This window comes from Myotis nattereri (genome assembly GCF_964212035.1).
Source record: "Myotis nattereri genome assembly, chromosome: X".
Lineage (NCBI taxonomy): Eukaryota > Metazoa > Chordata > Mammalia > Chiroptera > Vespertilionidae > Myotis > Myotis nattereri.
In genome coordinates this window covers 1,419,459-1,434,711 of record NC_138078.1, presented here as the reverse complement: position 1 = coordinate 1,434,711, position 15,253 = coordinate 1,419,459, and the positions used below count along the sequence as shown (strand labels likewise).

Here is a 15,253-nt window from a genome sequence, read left to right as displayed (position 1 = left end):
TTTGTGTACTGAAGTGAGTTTAGCAGCAAAACCATACAGCTCTTGCCAAGAGCATGGCAGAGGTTTGGGGAAGGGAGAGGTCATTCTATAAGTGATGTTATGAGACCTCAGGAATCCAACTTGCTGTTTTACCTGTCACTTGCTTCCTGTTTGCACAATCAGCTATTCCAGGTATCTGTCTGTCCATGAATATTTTCGTCTTGCCTCTCTCAACAGTACTTGAGAAGCAAGACGGCTGTTAAGAAGCCCACCTGGATGCAGACGTTAGCTTTGTTCCTCTGCCAGCTGTTAAAGGTAAGGCATATTCTTTGCACGAGGAGGGTTGTTCTATGGTTTGTGAGTTCCCTCTGAGATGATCAGAAAGAAGGTGGTGTTGTCAGGAGAAAAAGATAAGTTGAACCAACTACAAAGTTTAATTAAGAAAAAAGTAAAGAAAGGTAAAGAATAGAAAAGAATAGGAAAAAAAAGAAAAGAAAAGGAAAGAAAAGGAAAGAAAAGAAAAGAAATAAAGAGCCCAGCTGGCATGGAAGAGTTTTTTAGCTTAAACCTAGGATCCAGGAGATGTCGATTTGATTCCCAGCCATCCCACATGCCCGGGTTAAAATCTTGATCCCCAGTAGGGGGCATGCAGGAGGCAACCCATCCGTGATTCTCTGTCATCATTGACCTTTCTCTTTCTCTCCCTCTCCCTTTCCCTCTGAAATCAGTAAAATTATATAAAAAAAGAGAGAATAGTCATGGCACAGTAATGTAGAGCCTTGAGTCTATCCTATATAATATAAGGCTAATATGCAAATAGAAAAATGGAAGAATGACTGGCCGTTATGACACGCACTGATCGCCGGGGGCAGATATTCATGGCAGGAGCTATCCACTGCTGCTCAGTGCTCTCCCAAAGGGGGACCTACACTCAGCCTAAAGGCAGGCTCACAGCGACTGAGTACAGGATTTGGTGGGAGCATCCCTGGCAGAACTAAAGCGGACCTAAGCCGTCAGTTGGACATCCTTCAAGGGGTCCTGATTCCCAGAGGCCACAGGGCTGATTGCGGGAAGCCCACCCCAAGTGCATAAATTTTGTGCACTGAGCCTCTAGTAATATTATAATAACTGTGTATGGTGTCAGATGGGTATGAGATTAATTCCATGATTTCTTAGCCCATTATATAATGTCTAACCATTGGGGTGTACCCCTGAAATGAACCTAAGGTTCTATGTTAGCTGTCATTGAAAAAACATTTTTAAAATTTCATAGAGTCATATTTTACATTAAGTACGTTTTGGACAGGTTGTACAAGAAGAGAGATTTAAAACTAAAAAGAAAGAAGAGTTGATATTTATAAATTTGCAAAATGAAACAAAGGCAACCACAAACACAACCGTAAAAACCATAAAGATAAAAGCCGAGGTAAAATGCATTTGGAGACCCTATCCCCTGTCTTTTGATACCAGGACCGAAGTAGCGAGAGGCTCTGAGAAGCTGTGGCTGTTGCTCCTTGGACCACGGAGGGGTCATGGCTGAGCTCCCTTCGAAGGAGTACCTCTACTCACACCCTATCTGCCTGAGGCGTGGGCTCTCGGTGTATGAGGACGAGAACCAACGCACGTGGCTGCCACTCCTCTTGGACATACGAGGTGTCCGGCAAGTCCGGTTGCGCCAGAAAGACCTCCCCAGGGGGCATTACTTACTCAGCACCAGTCCTCTGACCTTGAGCACCTTGCCTTGGATGTGGACGCTCCACCCTGTAGGCCAGTACGTGGACCCTATGTTCCAATTCTGGCGCATCGTGCACCACGTCAAGGAGAATGGCGTGGAGGAAATGACGCTTGAGCTGATGAAAGACTCGTAGGACATGTGATGGGGTCCCTGGCTCTAGTCAACCTGAGCCCCAGTCCTGCTGACCTGCTGGTTGGAAGTGTATAGTTCTGTTCTCCTTTTTAATAAGCTCTGTTGTTCTATCTGCCACCCCCTGGGTGCGAGGGCACATTGATCTCTCTCTCTCTCTCTCTCTCTCTCTCTCTCTCTCTCTCTTCCTCTCTCTCAAATCAATAAAAGCATTAGGAGCCAATCTGGTGTTTCTCAGTGGTTGAGGGACGACCTATGAACCCAGAGGTCAAGGTTCGATGCCTGGTCAGAGTTCAGACAAGAATTAACCAAGGAGCCCTACCTTGTTTGGCTCAGTGGATAGAGGTTTGGACTGTGGACTCTGGAAGGCCCCAGGTTCGATTTTGGTCATGGGCACATGCTCTGGTTGTGGGCTCGATCCCCAATAGGGGTCTTTCAGGAGGCATCGGAGGTATGATTCTCTCTCATCATTGATGTTTGTCTCTCCCTCCTGTATGAAATCAATCCTATATAATAAAAGCCTAATATGCGAAGTGTCCAGTTGACCGGTCATCTCTTCAACCAATCAAACCATAATATGTAAATGATATACTAAGGTTGCACAACTGCTCGCTATGACATGCATTGACCACCAGGGACAAGACATTCAGACTGGTAGGTCAGCTTGCTAGGATCGGGCTGATCAGGACTGAGTGAGACATGATGGACACACCCTGGAGCACTCCCACGGTACCTCCCCAGATGGACAACCTCTCATGTCCCTCCCCAGACCTAATGGGACACCAGGTGGATGCCTTTGCCTGGCCCGGGCTTTCTCATAATCTGGGACCCCTCGGGAGATGTCAGAGAGCCAGTTTCAGCCAGGCCGAGGCACCCCACTGGTGCACTATTTTGTGCACCGTTCCTCTTGTAAAAATATATTAAACGGAGAAAGAAAAAGAAAAGAGGTCCTTAAACTTGAAAATAGTAGCCCAGCCCTGGTAGACAAGGCTCGAAGACATCACTGGAAATGGTTTTCATTTCAATGACCAGTGTTCTCATAGTTTGATCTCCTGAGGTTCGTCAAACCATACTACAATCTCCAAACAAGGAATAAATGTTCGGGGAATTACGGGTGTTTTATGCTGATCAACTCTTTCCTTTGAGGAATTACGAGGGATGCCAGCGCTCGTCTCCTGAAGTCTCGAACCTGCTCTGTGTATGGCTTTAGCGTCTAGCTCTGGATGCATTTGGGTTTTTAGTTGTGTTTAGCACTAAACAGCCCCAAACAAGCCCAGCGATCATAAAAATCATCTACCATCGCACCAGAGAGAGGCAGCTTGAGTGGGAGCTGGAGGGAGCCCTAGACGTGAATTTCAGGACATCCATGGTTTCATTAAAGAGATCACTGACTGCTGATTAAATTCTCATCTTGCAGGAAAGTGTTTGCAAATGCACATTGTGACCTTTAAGGCTGAGGATTGGGGAGGGGAGGGATGTGTTTCTAAGGTGTGTTTCTCATATTCAAAATATTGCACTTCTGTCCCGGCCGGCGTGGCTCAGTGGTTGAGCATCAACCTATTAACAAGAAAGTCATGGTTCGATTTCCGCTCAAGGCCAATGTCCGGGTTGCGGGCACAATCACCTGAAGGGGGCTTGCGGGATGGGGCCGATCTGTGATTCTCTCTCATCATGGATGTTTCGCTCCCTCTTGCTTTTCCTTCCTCTCTGAGTCAATACAAACATTAAAAAAATATTAAGCAAGTGTTGCATTCAGATTAAATGCACATTGCTTTAAAATAGTTTATTATTTTTTTGGTTTAACAGACCAGGTGGGTAGTCACTTAAAGATGACCTAGTGCCCGAGCTGGTTTGGCTCAGTGGATAGAGTGTTGGCCTATTTTTTCAAATATATTTTTATTGACTTCAAAGAGAAAGGGAGAGGTAGAGAGTTACAAATAGCCATGATGAGATAATCCTGGATCGGCTGCCTCCTGCAAGTCCCTCACTGTGGATCAAGCCCACAACCTGGGCATGTGCCTTGAATGGGAATCAAACCCGGGACCCTTAAGTTCAAAGGCTGACACTCGATCCACTGAGCCAAACCGGCAAGGGCCTATTTGACTTTTTCAAAGGGTGGAAACGCCTTGAAGAAAAACGAAGCATCTCAGCATTCATGTCACAGTAATTACATGAAATCATGTAATTCATGGGAATTACAACTCACCTCAACATTCTTTCCACATTGTTTCTCTAAATGCAGACTCTGACTAATAAAGAAGCCTGTAGGTAAACAGCATGTTTGTGTAAGAATCCTAGGAACTCATTTTAGAAGATATGAAGTCTGACCTTCCCAGTTCTGGGAGATTTGCTAACCTTCAACTTTAGAACCAGGATGACAAAATCTGGAATGATGCACACTGGACCATCACCTGACCACTTGCAAGATCCTTATCAGATTGGATTGTGCCTGTGGGCATGTAGAGAACTTCTCAAGCTCCGCCCCCTGACCTCGTTGCTCTGTTTGGCCTCTCCCTCCTTATAAAAGCCTCTGCCTGCCCTGAGATGTGCAGATGGGTTTTGAGACGCGCTTCCCCCATCTTCTCAGGTTGCCGCACCTGAATGAACCTCAATCCTTCCTCACCACCTCCTGTCTCACGGGCCTGGTTTCTGGGGTGTGAGTCAGGGGAACCTAGTGTTTTCTGGACACATTCCTGGTACATGGACTTCTGAGAATATGTGTATCATGGTCATGTTCTTGCTTCTGCAGGTGACAGGGGAAGGCAGAGACTGGTCACAGAGGAAAGGAACGGTGTTTTGCCTTCAGAGCAAGAAGAACAGGTAAGAAAAAGGTGGATGGGAGGAGGAGGAGGAAGGATTGGGGATGGGGTCTGATCTGAGGGAGGAATTTGGACTTTGTGGACTGAAGTGAGTTTAGCAACAAAACCATACAGCTCTTGCCAAGAGCATGGCTGAGGTTTGGGGAAGGGAGCGATCATTCTATAAGTGATGTTATGAGACCTCAGGAATCCTACTTGCTGTTTTAACTGTCTCATTGCGTTGTGTTTGCCTGATCAGCTATCCCAGGTATATGTCTTTCCCTAAATATTTTGTTCTTGCCTATCTCACCAGCACTTGAGAAGCAAGACCGCTGTTAAGAAGCCCACCTGGACGCAGACATTAGCTTTGTTCCTCTGCCAGCTGTTAAAGGTAAAGCATATTATTTCCATATTATTTACATTGGGTGGCTTGTTCTATGGTTTTGAGTTCCCTCTTAGATGATCATAAAGAAGGTGGTGGTGTCAGGACAAAAAGAAGAGTTGAACCAACTACAAAGCTTAATTAAGAAAAAAAGAAAAGGAAAGGAAAGAAAAGAAAAGAATAGAAAAGAAAAGGAAAGGAAAGGAAAGAGCCCGGATGGCATGGCTCAGTTTTTAGCTTAAACCAAGGACCTGGAGATTTGGATTCGATTCCCAGTCATGGCACATGCCGGGGTTACAGTCTTGATCCCCAGTAGGGGGCATGCAGGAGGCACCCAATCCGTGATTCTCTGTCATCATTGATCTTCCTTTCTCTCCCTGTCCCTTTCTCTCTGAAATCAGTAAAACTATATGTAAAAGACACATAAAAGTACACAGTAAAGTACAGCATTGAGTCTATGCAATCATATATAATAAAAAGCCCATATGCAAATTGACCAAACAGCGGAATGACTGGTCACTATGACACACACTGACGACCGGGGGCAGATGCTCATGAGAAGAGCTGTCCACTGGTGGTCGGTGCACTCCCACAGAGGGAGCGCCATTCATCCAAAGGCCAGGCTCACAGGTGCCAAGAGCAGTGGGGTGGTGGGAGCCTCCACGGCCGCACTATAGCGGGCCTAAACTGTCAGCTGTACATCCCTCAAGGGGTCCTGGACTGGGAGAGGCTGAAGGGTTGACTGAGCAACCCCCCTGAGCGCATAAATTTTGTGCACTGAAACTCTAGTACTATTATAATAACTCTGTATGGTGTCAAATGGGTATGGGATTAATTCCATGATTTCTTCGTTCATTATATAATATCTAATCATTGGGGTGTACCCCTGAAATGAACCTAAGATTGTATGTTAACTGTCATTTAAAAAATATTTTTAAAATTCCATAGGACCATGTTACCTTCATAGAGTCATATTGTTCCTTAAGTATGTTTTGTACAGGTTGTTCGAGAAGAGAGATCTAAAACTGAAAAGAAAGAAAAGTTGAGATTTATAAATTTGCAAAATAAACCAAAGGCAACCACAAACACAACCGTAAAAACCATAAAGATAGAAGCTGAGATAAAATGTGTTTGGAGACCCCATCCCCTGTCTTTGGATACCAGGACCAAAGTAGCAAGAGGCTCTGAGAAGCTGTGGCTGTTGCTCTGTGGACCACGGAGGGGTCATGGCCGAGCTCCCATCAATCGTGCACCTCATCTCGCACCCCATGTACCTGAATATTCGTGGGCCCTCTGTTTATGAGGATGAGAACCAGCGCACATGGCTGCATCACGTCATAGACACAGAAGGTCACCTTCAAGTACAGTTGTGCCAGGTCGACTACCCCAGTGAGCCTAACCGACTCCCCACCAGCACACTGACCTCTAGCAACATGCCTTTGTGGTGGACGATCCACCTTCACAGCAGGTACCTGGACTCCGTGAACCGATTCTGGCGCATCGTGCACCACATCAAGAAGGATGACAAGGAGGAAATGATCCTTGAGCTGATAGACGACGCTTAAGACATGTGATGGGGTCCCTGACTCTTGTCAACATGAGCCCCAGTCTTGCTGGTCCACTGGTGGGACGTTTATAGTTCTGTTCACCTTTTTAATAAGCTGTATTGTTCTACCTGCCACCCCCTATGTGTGAGAGTACATTGATCTCTCTCTCTCTCTCTCTCTCTCTCTCTCTCTCTCTCTCTCTCTCTTCTTCTTGTTGTTGTTCTTGTTCTTTTCTTCTTCTTCTATTTTTCTTCTTCTACTTTCTCTCACTCTCTCTATCTTTTTTCTCTCTGTCTCTCTCCCACTCTCTCAAATCAATAAAACCATTTTGAGCCAAGCTGGGGTTTGTCACTGGTTGAGGGACAAACTATGAACCTGGAGATCACGGTCGGTTCCTGGTCAGAGCACAGACAAGATTTAACCAATGAGCCCTAGCTTGTTTGTCTCAGTGGATAGAGGGTTGGACTGTGGACTCTGGAAGGTCCCAGGTTCGATTCTGGTCAAGGGCATATACTCAGGTTGTGCGCTCCATCCCTAGTAGGTGGCGTCGAGGAGGCACCCGATGTATGATTCTGTCTCATCATTGATGTTTCTCGCTCCCTTCCTGTATGAAATCAATCCATTATAATAAAAGCCCAATATGCTAAGTGTCCAGTCAACGGGTCATCTGTTCAACCAATCAAACCATAATATGCACTAGGGTTTCTCAACTGCTCGCTATGACAGGCACTGACCATCAGGGACAAGACATTCAGACTGATAAGTCTACTTGCTGCTGGGGTCTGGCTCATCATGACTGAGTGAGACATGCTGGACACACCCTGGAGCCCTTCCATGGTCCCTCCCCAGCTGGCAAACCTTCCGTGTCCCTCACCAGACCGAATTGGGCAACAGGAGGGTCCTTGGCCTGGCCTGTGCCCTCTCGTAATCTGGGACCCCTCGGGGGATGTCAGAGAGACAGTTTTGACTGATCCCCGCAGGCCAGGCCAAATCACCACACTGGTGCGCGAATTCCCCCAAACATTTGTTCTTTTTTTGGAGGGGGTAGTATCGGTGGTCGAACCTCAGGAGATCAAACAATGAGAACGCGGGTCATTGAAATGAAAACTATTTCCAGTGATGTCTTCGAGCCTTGTCTACCAGGACTGGAATAATATTTTCAGCCTTAAGGACTTTTTTCTTTTTTCCCCCTGTTTAATATATTTTTATTAGAGTCCCAGGTTTCGGGCCTGATCGCCAGTAGGAGGCGTATGGGAGGCGGCCTATCTGGGATTCTCTTTAATGCAACCTTGGATGTCCTGAAATTGATTTCCTGGATACCTCCCACTCCCCCTCCAGCCTCCTCTCACGGTAGGATGATAGATGAATTTTATGATCACGGGGCTTTGTTTGGGGCTGCTTAGTGTTAAACACAATTAAAAACCCAAATGCACACAGAGGTAGACACTAAAACCATGATTCTCTCTCATCATGGATGTTTCTCTCCCTCTCGATTTCCCATTATGTCTGAATCAATAAAATCTTTTAAAAAAATATTAGCAATTGTTGCATTCAGATGGCATGCACATTATTTTAAAATAGTTTATTATTTTTTTGGTTTAACATACCAGGTGTGTAGTCATTTAAAGACTAACCTCGCACCCGTGCTCCTTTGGCTCAGTGGATAGAGCCTCGGCCTGCGGACATAAGGGTCCCGGGTTCGATTCCAGTCAAGGGCATATTTTCGGGTTGTGGGCTTTGTCCCCTGTGCGGGGCGTGCAGGAGGCAGCCGGTCCATGATTCTCTTTCATCATCACTGATGCTTCTATCTCTCTCTCCCTTCCTCTCTAAAATCAATACAAAAATATATATTTTTTAATAAAAGAGCCCACGCCTCAAAATCTGTCATGTGTCGCACTGCAGACACTCTGTCTCGTGTCCCCTTTGGGCTCGATTCCTTCAAGGGCAGTATGAGGGTGACATTTGAATTATGGGTTCTTTTTCTCCACTTTTTAAATTTCTTGTTTATTTGCTTCTCCTAAATGCAAACAGGCAGAGGTTTGACATTTCCTTAGGGCCCCATGCATCTTTCCATGCTAATTGGGGAAGAGTATGCCTCAGTCTAGGTCACTGAGCTGGGAGTTGTTTCTTATTTTATTTTTTCTTCAGAGAGGAATGGAGAGGGAGAGACTTACAAACATTCATGATGAGAAAAACATAGATCTGCTGCCTCCGGCAAGTCCCTTACTGGGGATTGAGCCCACAACTTGGGCATGTAACCTTGACTAGGAATCAAACCCCGGGACCCTTCAGTTCTCAGGCCGACAGTCTATCCACTGAGCCAACCTGGCTAGGCCCAATTTGACATTTAAAGGGTGGAAATGCCTTGAAGAAGAACGAAGCATCTCAGCATTCATGTCACAGTGGGAATTACAACTGACCTTACCATTCTTTCCACATTGTTCCTGTAAATGCAGACTCTGACTAATGATGAAGCTTGTAGGTAAACAGCATGTTTGTATAAGAATCCTAGGAACTAATTTTACAAGATATGAAGTCTGACCTTCCCAGTTCTTTGAGGTTTGCTGACCTTCAACCTTAGAACCAGGAGGACAAAGTCTTGTATGACGCACACTGCAGTCACCTGACAACTTGCAACATCCTTATCAGATTGGAATGTGCCTGTCGACATGGAGAGAACTTCTCAAGGCCTGCCCCCTGAAGTCTTTGCTCTGTTTGGCCTCTCTTTACAGAGCTCTAAAACTTAAAAGAAAGAAAAGTTGAGATTTATAAATTTGCAAAATAAACCAAAGGCAACCACAAACACAACCATAAAAACCATAAAGATAAAAGCCGAGGTAAAATGAGTTTGGAGACCCCCATCCCCTGTCTTTCGATAACAGGACTGAAGTGGAGAGAGGGTCTGAGAAGCTGTGGCTGTTGCTCCTTGGACCACGGAGGGGTCATGGCCTAGCTCCCGTCGAAGGTGCAGCTCACCTCACACCCCATCTGCCTGAGGATCCGTGGGCCCTTGTTGTATGATGATGAGAACCAGCACACATGGCTGCATCTCGACATGGACACAGGAGGTGTCCTGCATGTACGGTTGAGCCAGGAAGACATCCCCAGTGGGCATATCGCACTCACCACCAGCTTGCTGACCTTGAGCCCCATGCCTTTGCTGTGGAAGCTCCACCCTGACAGCCAGTACCTGGACTGCCTGTGTCGGTTCTGGCGCATCGTGCACCATGTCATGGAGAATGGCTTGGAGGAAATGATCCTTGAGTTGAGGGAAGATTCGTAGGACACATGATGGGGTCCCTGGCACTTGTCAACCTGAGCCCCAGTCCTGCTGGCCCACTGGTGGGACGTGTATAGATCTGATCAGCTTTTTAATATGCTCTGTTATTCTAATTGCCAACCCCTGGGTGCAAGAGCACATTGACGTCTCTCTCTCTCTCTCTCTCTCTCTCTCTCTCTCTCTCTCTCTCTCCTCTCTCTCTCTGTTTTTTCTTGTTCTTGTTCTTCCTGTTCTTGTTCTTCCTGTTGTTGTTGTTGTTCTTGTTGTTGTTGTTGTTGTTGTTGTTGTTGTTCTTCTTCTTCTTCTTCTTCTTCTTCTTCTTCTTCTTCTTCTTCACCTCTTTTCTCTCTCTCTCACTCTCTCTCTCTCTCATTCCCAGTCTCTTTGTCTCTCTCTGTCTCTCTCCCTCTCTATCAAATCAATAAAAGCATTTTCAGACAAGCTGGTGTTTCTAAGTGGTTGAGGGATGACCAAAGAACCTGGAGGTCATGGTTCGATGCCTGGTCAGGGCACTAACAAGAATTAACCAATAAGCCAAACTTCTTTGGCTCAGTGGATAGAGGGTTGGACTGTGGACTCTGAAAGTCAAGGGCACACGCTCTGGTTGTGGGCTCGATCCCCACTAGGGGGCGTGCAGGAAGCAACCGATGTATGATTCTCTCTCATCATTGATGTTTCTCTCTCCCTTCCTGTATGAAATCAATCCTATATAATAAAAGCCTAATGTGCTAAGTGTCCAGTTTACTGGTGATCTGTTCAACCAATCAAGGCATAATATGCAAATGATGTACCAAGGTTGCTCAACTGCTCACTATGTCTTGCATTGACCACCTGGGACAAGACATTCAGACTGGTAAGTCAGCTTTCTGCTGGGGTCTCGCTGATCAGAACTGAGTGAGACATGCTGGACATGCCCTGGAGGCCTCCCATGGTTTTTCCCCAGGTGGCCAACCACCCGTGTCCCTCAGCAGAATTAATGGTGCACTGGTGGGGTGCCTTGGCTGGCCTCTGCCCTCTCGTAATCTGGGATCACTCGGGGGATGTCAGAGAGGTGGTTCGGCCCGATCCCCTCAGGCCGGGCCGAGGCACCACAATGGTGCACAAATTCGTGCACTGGGCCTCTAGTAAAAATATATTAAACAGAGAAAGACAAAGAAAAAGATCTTAAGCTTGAAAATATTAGCCCGGCCCCAGAAGAAAAGGCTCAAAGACATCACTGGAAATAGTTTTCATTTCAATGACCAAGGTTCTCATTTTTTGATCTCCTTAGGATCATCAACTGATACTACACGCTCCAAAAAAATAAACTATGTTTGGGAGATTACGGATGTTTTATGCTGATCATCTCTTTCCTTTGATGAATTAAGAGGGATACAATGGCTCATCTCCTGAATGCTGGAACCGGCTGTGTGTGGCTTTAGCATCTAGCTCCGTGTGCATTTGGGTTTTTAATTGTGTTTAGCACTGAACAGCCCCAAACAAAGCCCAGCGATCAAAAAATTCATCTAGCATCACACCAAAGAGAGGTGGCTGGAGAAGGAGCTGGAGGGATCCCCAGAAATCAATTTCAGGGCATCCATGGTTGCATTAAAGAGATCACTGACTGCTGATTAAATTCTCCTCTTGCAGAAAAGTGTTTGCAAGTGCAAATTGAGACCTTTAAGGCTGAGGATTGGGGAGGATGAGGGATGGGTTTCTCAGGTGTGTTTCTCATATTCAAAATTTTACACATCGGACCCGGCTGGCGGGGCTCAGAGGTTGATCATCGACCAATCAACCAAGAATACATGGTTTGATTCCGGGTCAAGGGCACATGCCCAGGTTGTCATCCGATCGCAAGTAGGGGGCATGGGGGAGGCGGCCGATCTGTGATTCCCGCTCATAATGGATGTTTCTCTCTCACCCCTCTCTCTTTCCCTTCCTCTCTGAGTAAATAAAATCATTTAAAAAATATTTGCAATTGTTGCATTTAGATGACATGCACATTGTATTAAAATAGTTTATTATTTTTTTGGTTTAACATAATGGGTGGGTACTCATTTAAAGTGGACATAGGGCCCAAGCTGGTTTGGCTCAGTGGAGACCGTCGACCTTTTTTTTCAAATATATTTTCATTGATTTCAGAGAGGAAGGGAAAGGGAGAGCGTTAGAAACATCCATGATGAGAGAATCATGGATTGACCAGAACCAGCAAGTTCCTCACTGGGGATCAAACCCACAACTTGGGCATGTGCCTTTGACCGGGAATCAAACCCGGGACCCTGCAGTTCGATGTCTGACACCATGTACACTGAGCCAAAACGGCTGGGGCCTATTTGACTTTTTCAAAGGGTGGAAACACCTTGCAGAAAAACAAAGCATCTCAGCATTCATGTCACAGTAATTCATGGGAATTAGAACTCACCTCACCATTCTTTCCACATTGTTGCTAAAAATGCAGACTCTGACTAATAATGAAGCTTGTAGGTAAAGAGCATGTTTGTATAAGAATCCTAGGAACTAATTTTAGAAGATATGAACTCTGACCTTCCCAGTTCTGGGAGATTTGATGACCTTCAACCTTAGAACCAGGAGGACAAAGTCTAGGATGACGCACACTGGACCGACACCTGACCACTTGCATCATCCTTATTGGATTTGACTGTCCTGTGGGTATGTAAAGAACTTCTCAAGACCCGTCTCATGACCTTTTTGGTCTGTATGGACTCTCTCTCCTTATAAAAGCCTCTGCCTGCCAGAGATGTGCAGATGGGATTGGGACGAGCTTCCCCCATCTTCTCAAGTTGCCGGCTCCTGAATAAACCTCTTTCTTTCCTCAACACCACCTGTATCACGGGACTGGTTTCTGGGGTGTGAGTCAGGTGAACCTTATTTTTCTGCACACATTCCTGGTACATGGACTCCCTGGAACACTTGTATCATGGCCATTTTCTTTCTTCTGCAGGTGACAGGGGGAAGTAGAGACTGGTCACGGAGGAAAGGAGCGAAAAACGGTGCATTGCCTTCAGAGAGAGAAGAACAGGCGAGAAAAAGACTGATGGGAGGTGGGGGAGGAAGGTTTGGGGATGGAGTCTGATCTGAGGGAGGAATTTGAACTTTGTGGACTGAAGTGAGTATAGCAGCAAAACCATACAGCTGTTGCCAAGAGCATGACTGAGGTTTGGGAAGGGAGGCATCATTCTCTAAGTGATGTTATGAGACCTCAGGAATCCTAAGTGCTCTTTCACCTGTCACTGCTTCCTGTTTTCCCGATCAGCTATCCCAGGTGTCTGTCTGTCCCTGAATATTTTGGTGCTGCCTCTCCCACCAGTACTTGGGAAGAAAGACCGCTGATAAGAAGCCCACCGTGACGCTGAAGTTAGCTTTGTTCCTCTGCCAGCTGTTAAAGGTAAAGCATATTATTTGCATATTATTTTCATGGGTTGGGTTGTTCTGTGGTTTGTGAGTTCCCTCTGAGATGATCAGAAAGGTGGTGTTGTCAGGACAAAAAGAAAAGTTGAACAAACTACAAAGTTTTAATTAAGAAAAAAAGAAAAGAAAAGAAAAGAAAACAAAGAAATAAGAGAAAAGAAAAAATAGAAAAAAAGAAAAGAAAGCATGAGAAAAGAAAAGAAATAAAAGAGCCCGGCTGGCATGGCTCAGTTGTTTAGCTTAACCCCAGGAACCAGGAGATGTCAATTTGATTCCCAGGCATGGCACATGCCCACGCTACAGTCTTGATCCCCAGTAGGGGGCAAGCAGGAGGCAACTAATTCTTGATTATCTGTCATCATTGATCTTTCTCTTTATCACCCTCTCCCTTCATCTCTGAAATAAGTAAAGCTATATGAAAAAATGAAAGAGTAGTCATGGCACAGTAAAGTAGAGCTTGATTCACTGCAATCCTATATAATAAAAGGCAAATATGCAAATGGACCAAATGGCAGAATGACTGGTCCCTATGGCACGCACTGACCACCAGGGGCAGATGCTCATGGCAGGAGCTGTCCACCGGTAGTCAGTGCGTTCCCACAGGTGGAGCACCGCTAAGCCAAAAGCCAGGCTCACTGCTGACGAGCACAGGGGTTTTGGGGAGCCTCCACGGCAGCACTAAAGTGGGCATAAGCCGTCAGGTGGAAATCCTTTAAGGGTACCCACCTGGGAAGACTCCAGGGTTGGGTGAGTGACCCCCCAGAGTGCATATATTTTGTGCACTGTGCCTCAAGAAATTTTACAACAGTGTATGTTGTCAGATGGGTATGAGATTAATTGCATGATTTCTTAGTCCATTATATAATGTCTAATCATTGGGTGTACCCCTGAAATGAACCTAATATTCTATGTCAACTGTCATTTAAAAAATGTTTTAAAAATTCCATAGGACCATGTTACCTTCATAGAGTCATATTTAACATTAAGTACGTTTTGTACAGGTTGTTCGAGAAGACAGATCTAAAACGGAAAAGATAGAAAAGTTGAGATTTATAAGTTTGCAAAATAAACCAAAGGCAACCACAAACACAACCACAAAAACCATAAAGATAAAAGCCGAGGTAAAATGCGTTTGGAGACCCCATCCCCTGTCTTTCGATACCAGGACCGAAGTAGCAAGAGGCTCTGAGAAGCTGTGGCTGTTGCTCCTTGGACCACGGAGGGGTCATGGCTGAGCTCCCATCAAAGGTGCACCTCACCTCGCACCCCATCTTCCTGAGGATCCGTGGGCCCTCGGTGTACAAGGACGATAAGCAGCGCATGTGGCTGCATCTCGTCATGGAGACAGGAGGTGTCCTGCAAGTACGGTTGCGCCAGGAAATCATCCCCCATGAGAATATCACACTCATCACCAGCCCACAGACCTCGAGCACCATGCCTTCATGGTGGTCGCTTCTACTTGGAAGCCGGTACCGGGACTCCATGGGCCGGTTATGGCGCCTCGTGCACCACGTCAAGGAGGAAGACATGGAGGAAATGATCCTTGAGCTGATGGACAACTCGTAGGACATGTGATGGGGTCCCTGGCTTTTGACAACCTGAGTCCCAGTCCTGATGGCCTGCTGGTGGGACATGTATAGTTCTGTTCACCTTTTAATCATCGCTGTTGTTCTATCTGCCAGCCCCTGGATGCGAGGGAACATTGATGTTTCTCTCTCTCTCTCTCTCTCTCTCTCTCTCTCTCTCTCTCTCTCTCTCTCCCTCTTTCTCTCTCTCTTTCTTCTTCTTCTTTTTCCTCTTTTTGTTCTTGTCCTTTTTCTTCTCCTTTCTCTCTCTCTCTGTCTCTTTCTCTCTCTCACTCTCTCTGTCTCTCTCCTTCTCTCAAATCAATAAAAGCATTTTGAGCCAAGCTGGTGTTTCTCAGAGGTTAAGAGACGACCTATGAACCCGGTTGTCACGGTTCAATTCCTGGTAAGGGCAAAGACAAGAATT

General features: G+C 45.9%; 3 protein-coding genes across 3 annotated transcripts; all 3 read left to right on the top strand.

Moving 5' to 3' along the window:
• Positions 1-1,511: 1,511 nt before the first annotated feature.
• Positions 1,512-1,847, top strand: LOC308511044 (T-cell leukemia/lymphoma protein 1A-like; the record flags this gene model as incomplete). The annotated part of the gene is made up of 1 exon (XM_081081054.1): positions 1,512-1,847. One exon carries the CDS (start codon positions 1,512-1,514, stop codon positions 1,845-1,847), a length of 336 nt encoding a protein of 111 aa, XP_080937180.1.
• Positions 1,848-6,249: 4,402 nt separating this feature from the next.
• LOC308511043 (protein p13 MTCP-1-like) lies at positions 6,250-6,588 on the top strand (the record flags this gene model as incomplete). Its single annotated transcript, XM_081081053.1, has 1 exon — positions 6,250-6,588. One exon carries the CDS (start codon positions 6,250-6,252, stop codon positions 6,586-6,588), a length of 339 nt encoding a protein of 112 aa, XP_080937179.1.
• Positions 6,589-14,488: 7,900 nt separating this feature from the next.
• On the top strand, positions 14,489-14,827 carry LOC308511042 (T-cell leukemia/lymphoma protein 1A-like; the record flags this gene model as incomplete). The annotated part of the gene is made up of 1 exon (XM_081081052.1): positions 14,489-14,827. The coding sequence occupies one exon, from the start codon at positions 14,489-14,491 to the stop codon at positions 14,825-14,827; it is 339 nt and encodes a 112-aa protein (XP_080937178.1).
• Between the last annotated feature and the right edge of the window lie 426 nt (positions 14,828-15,253).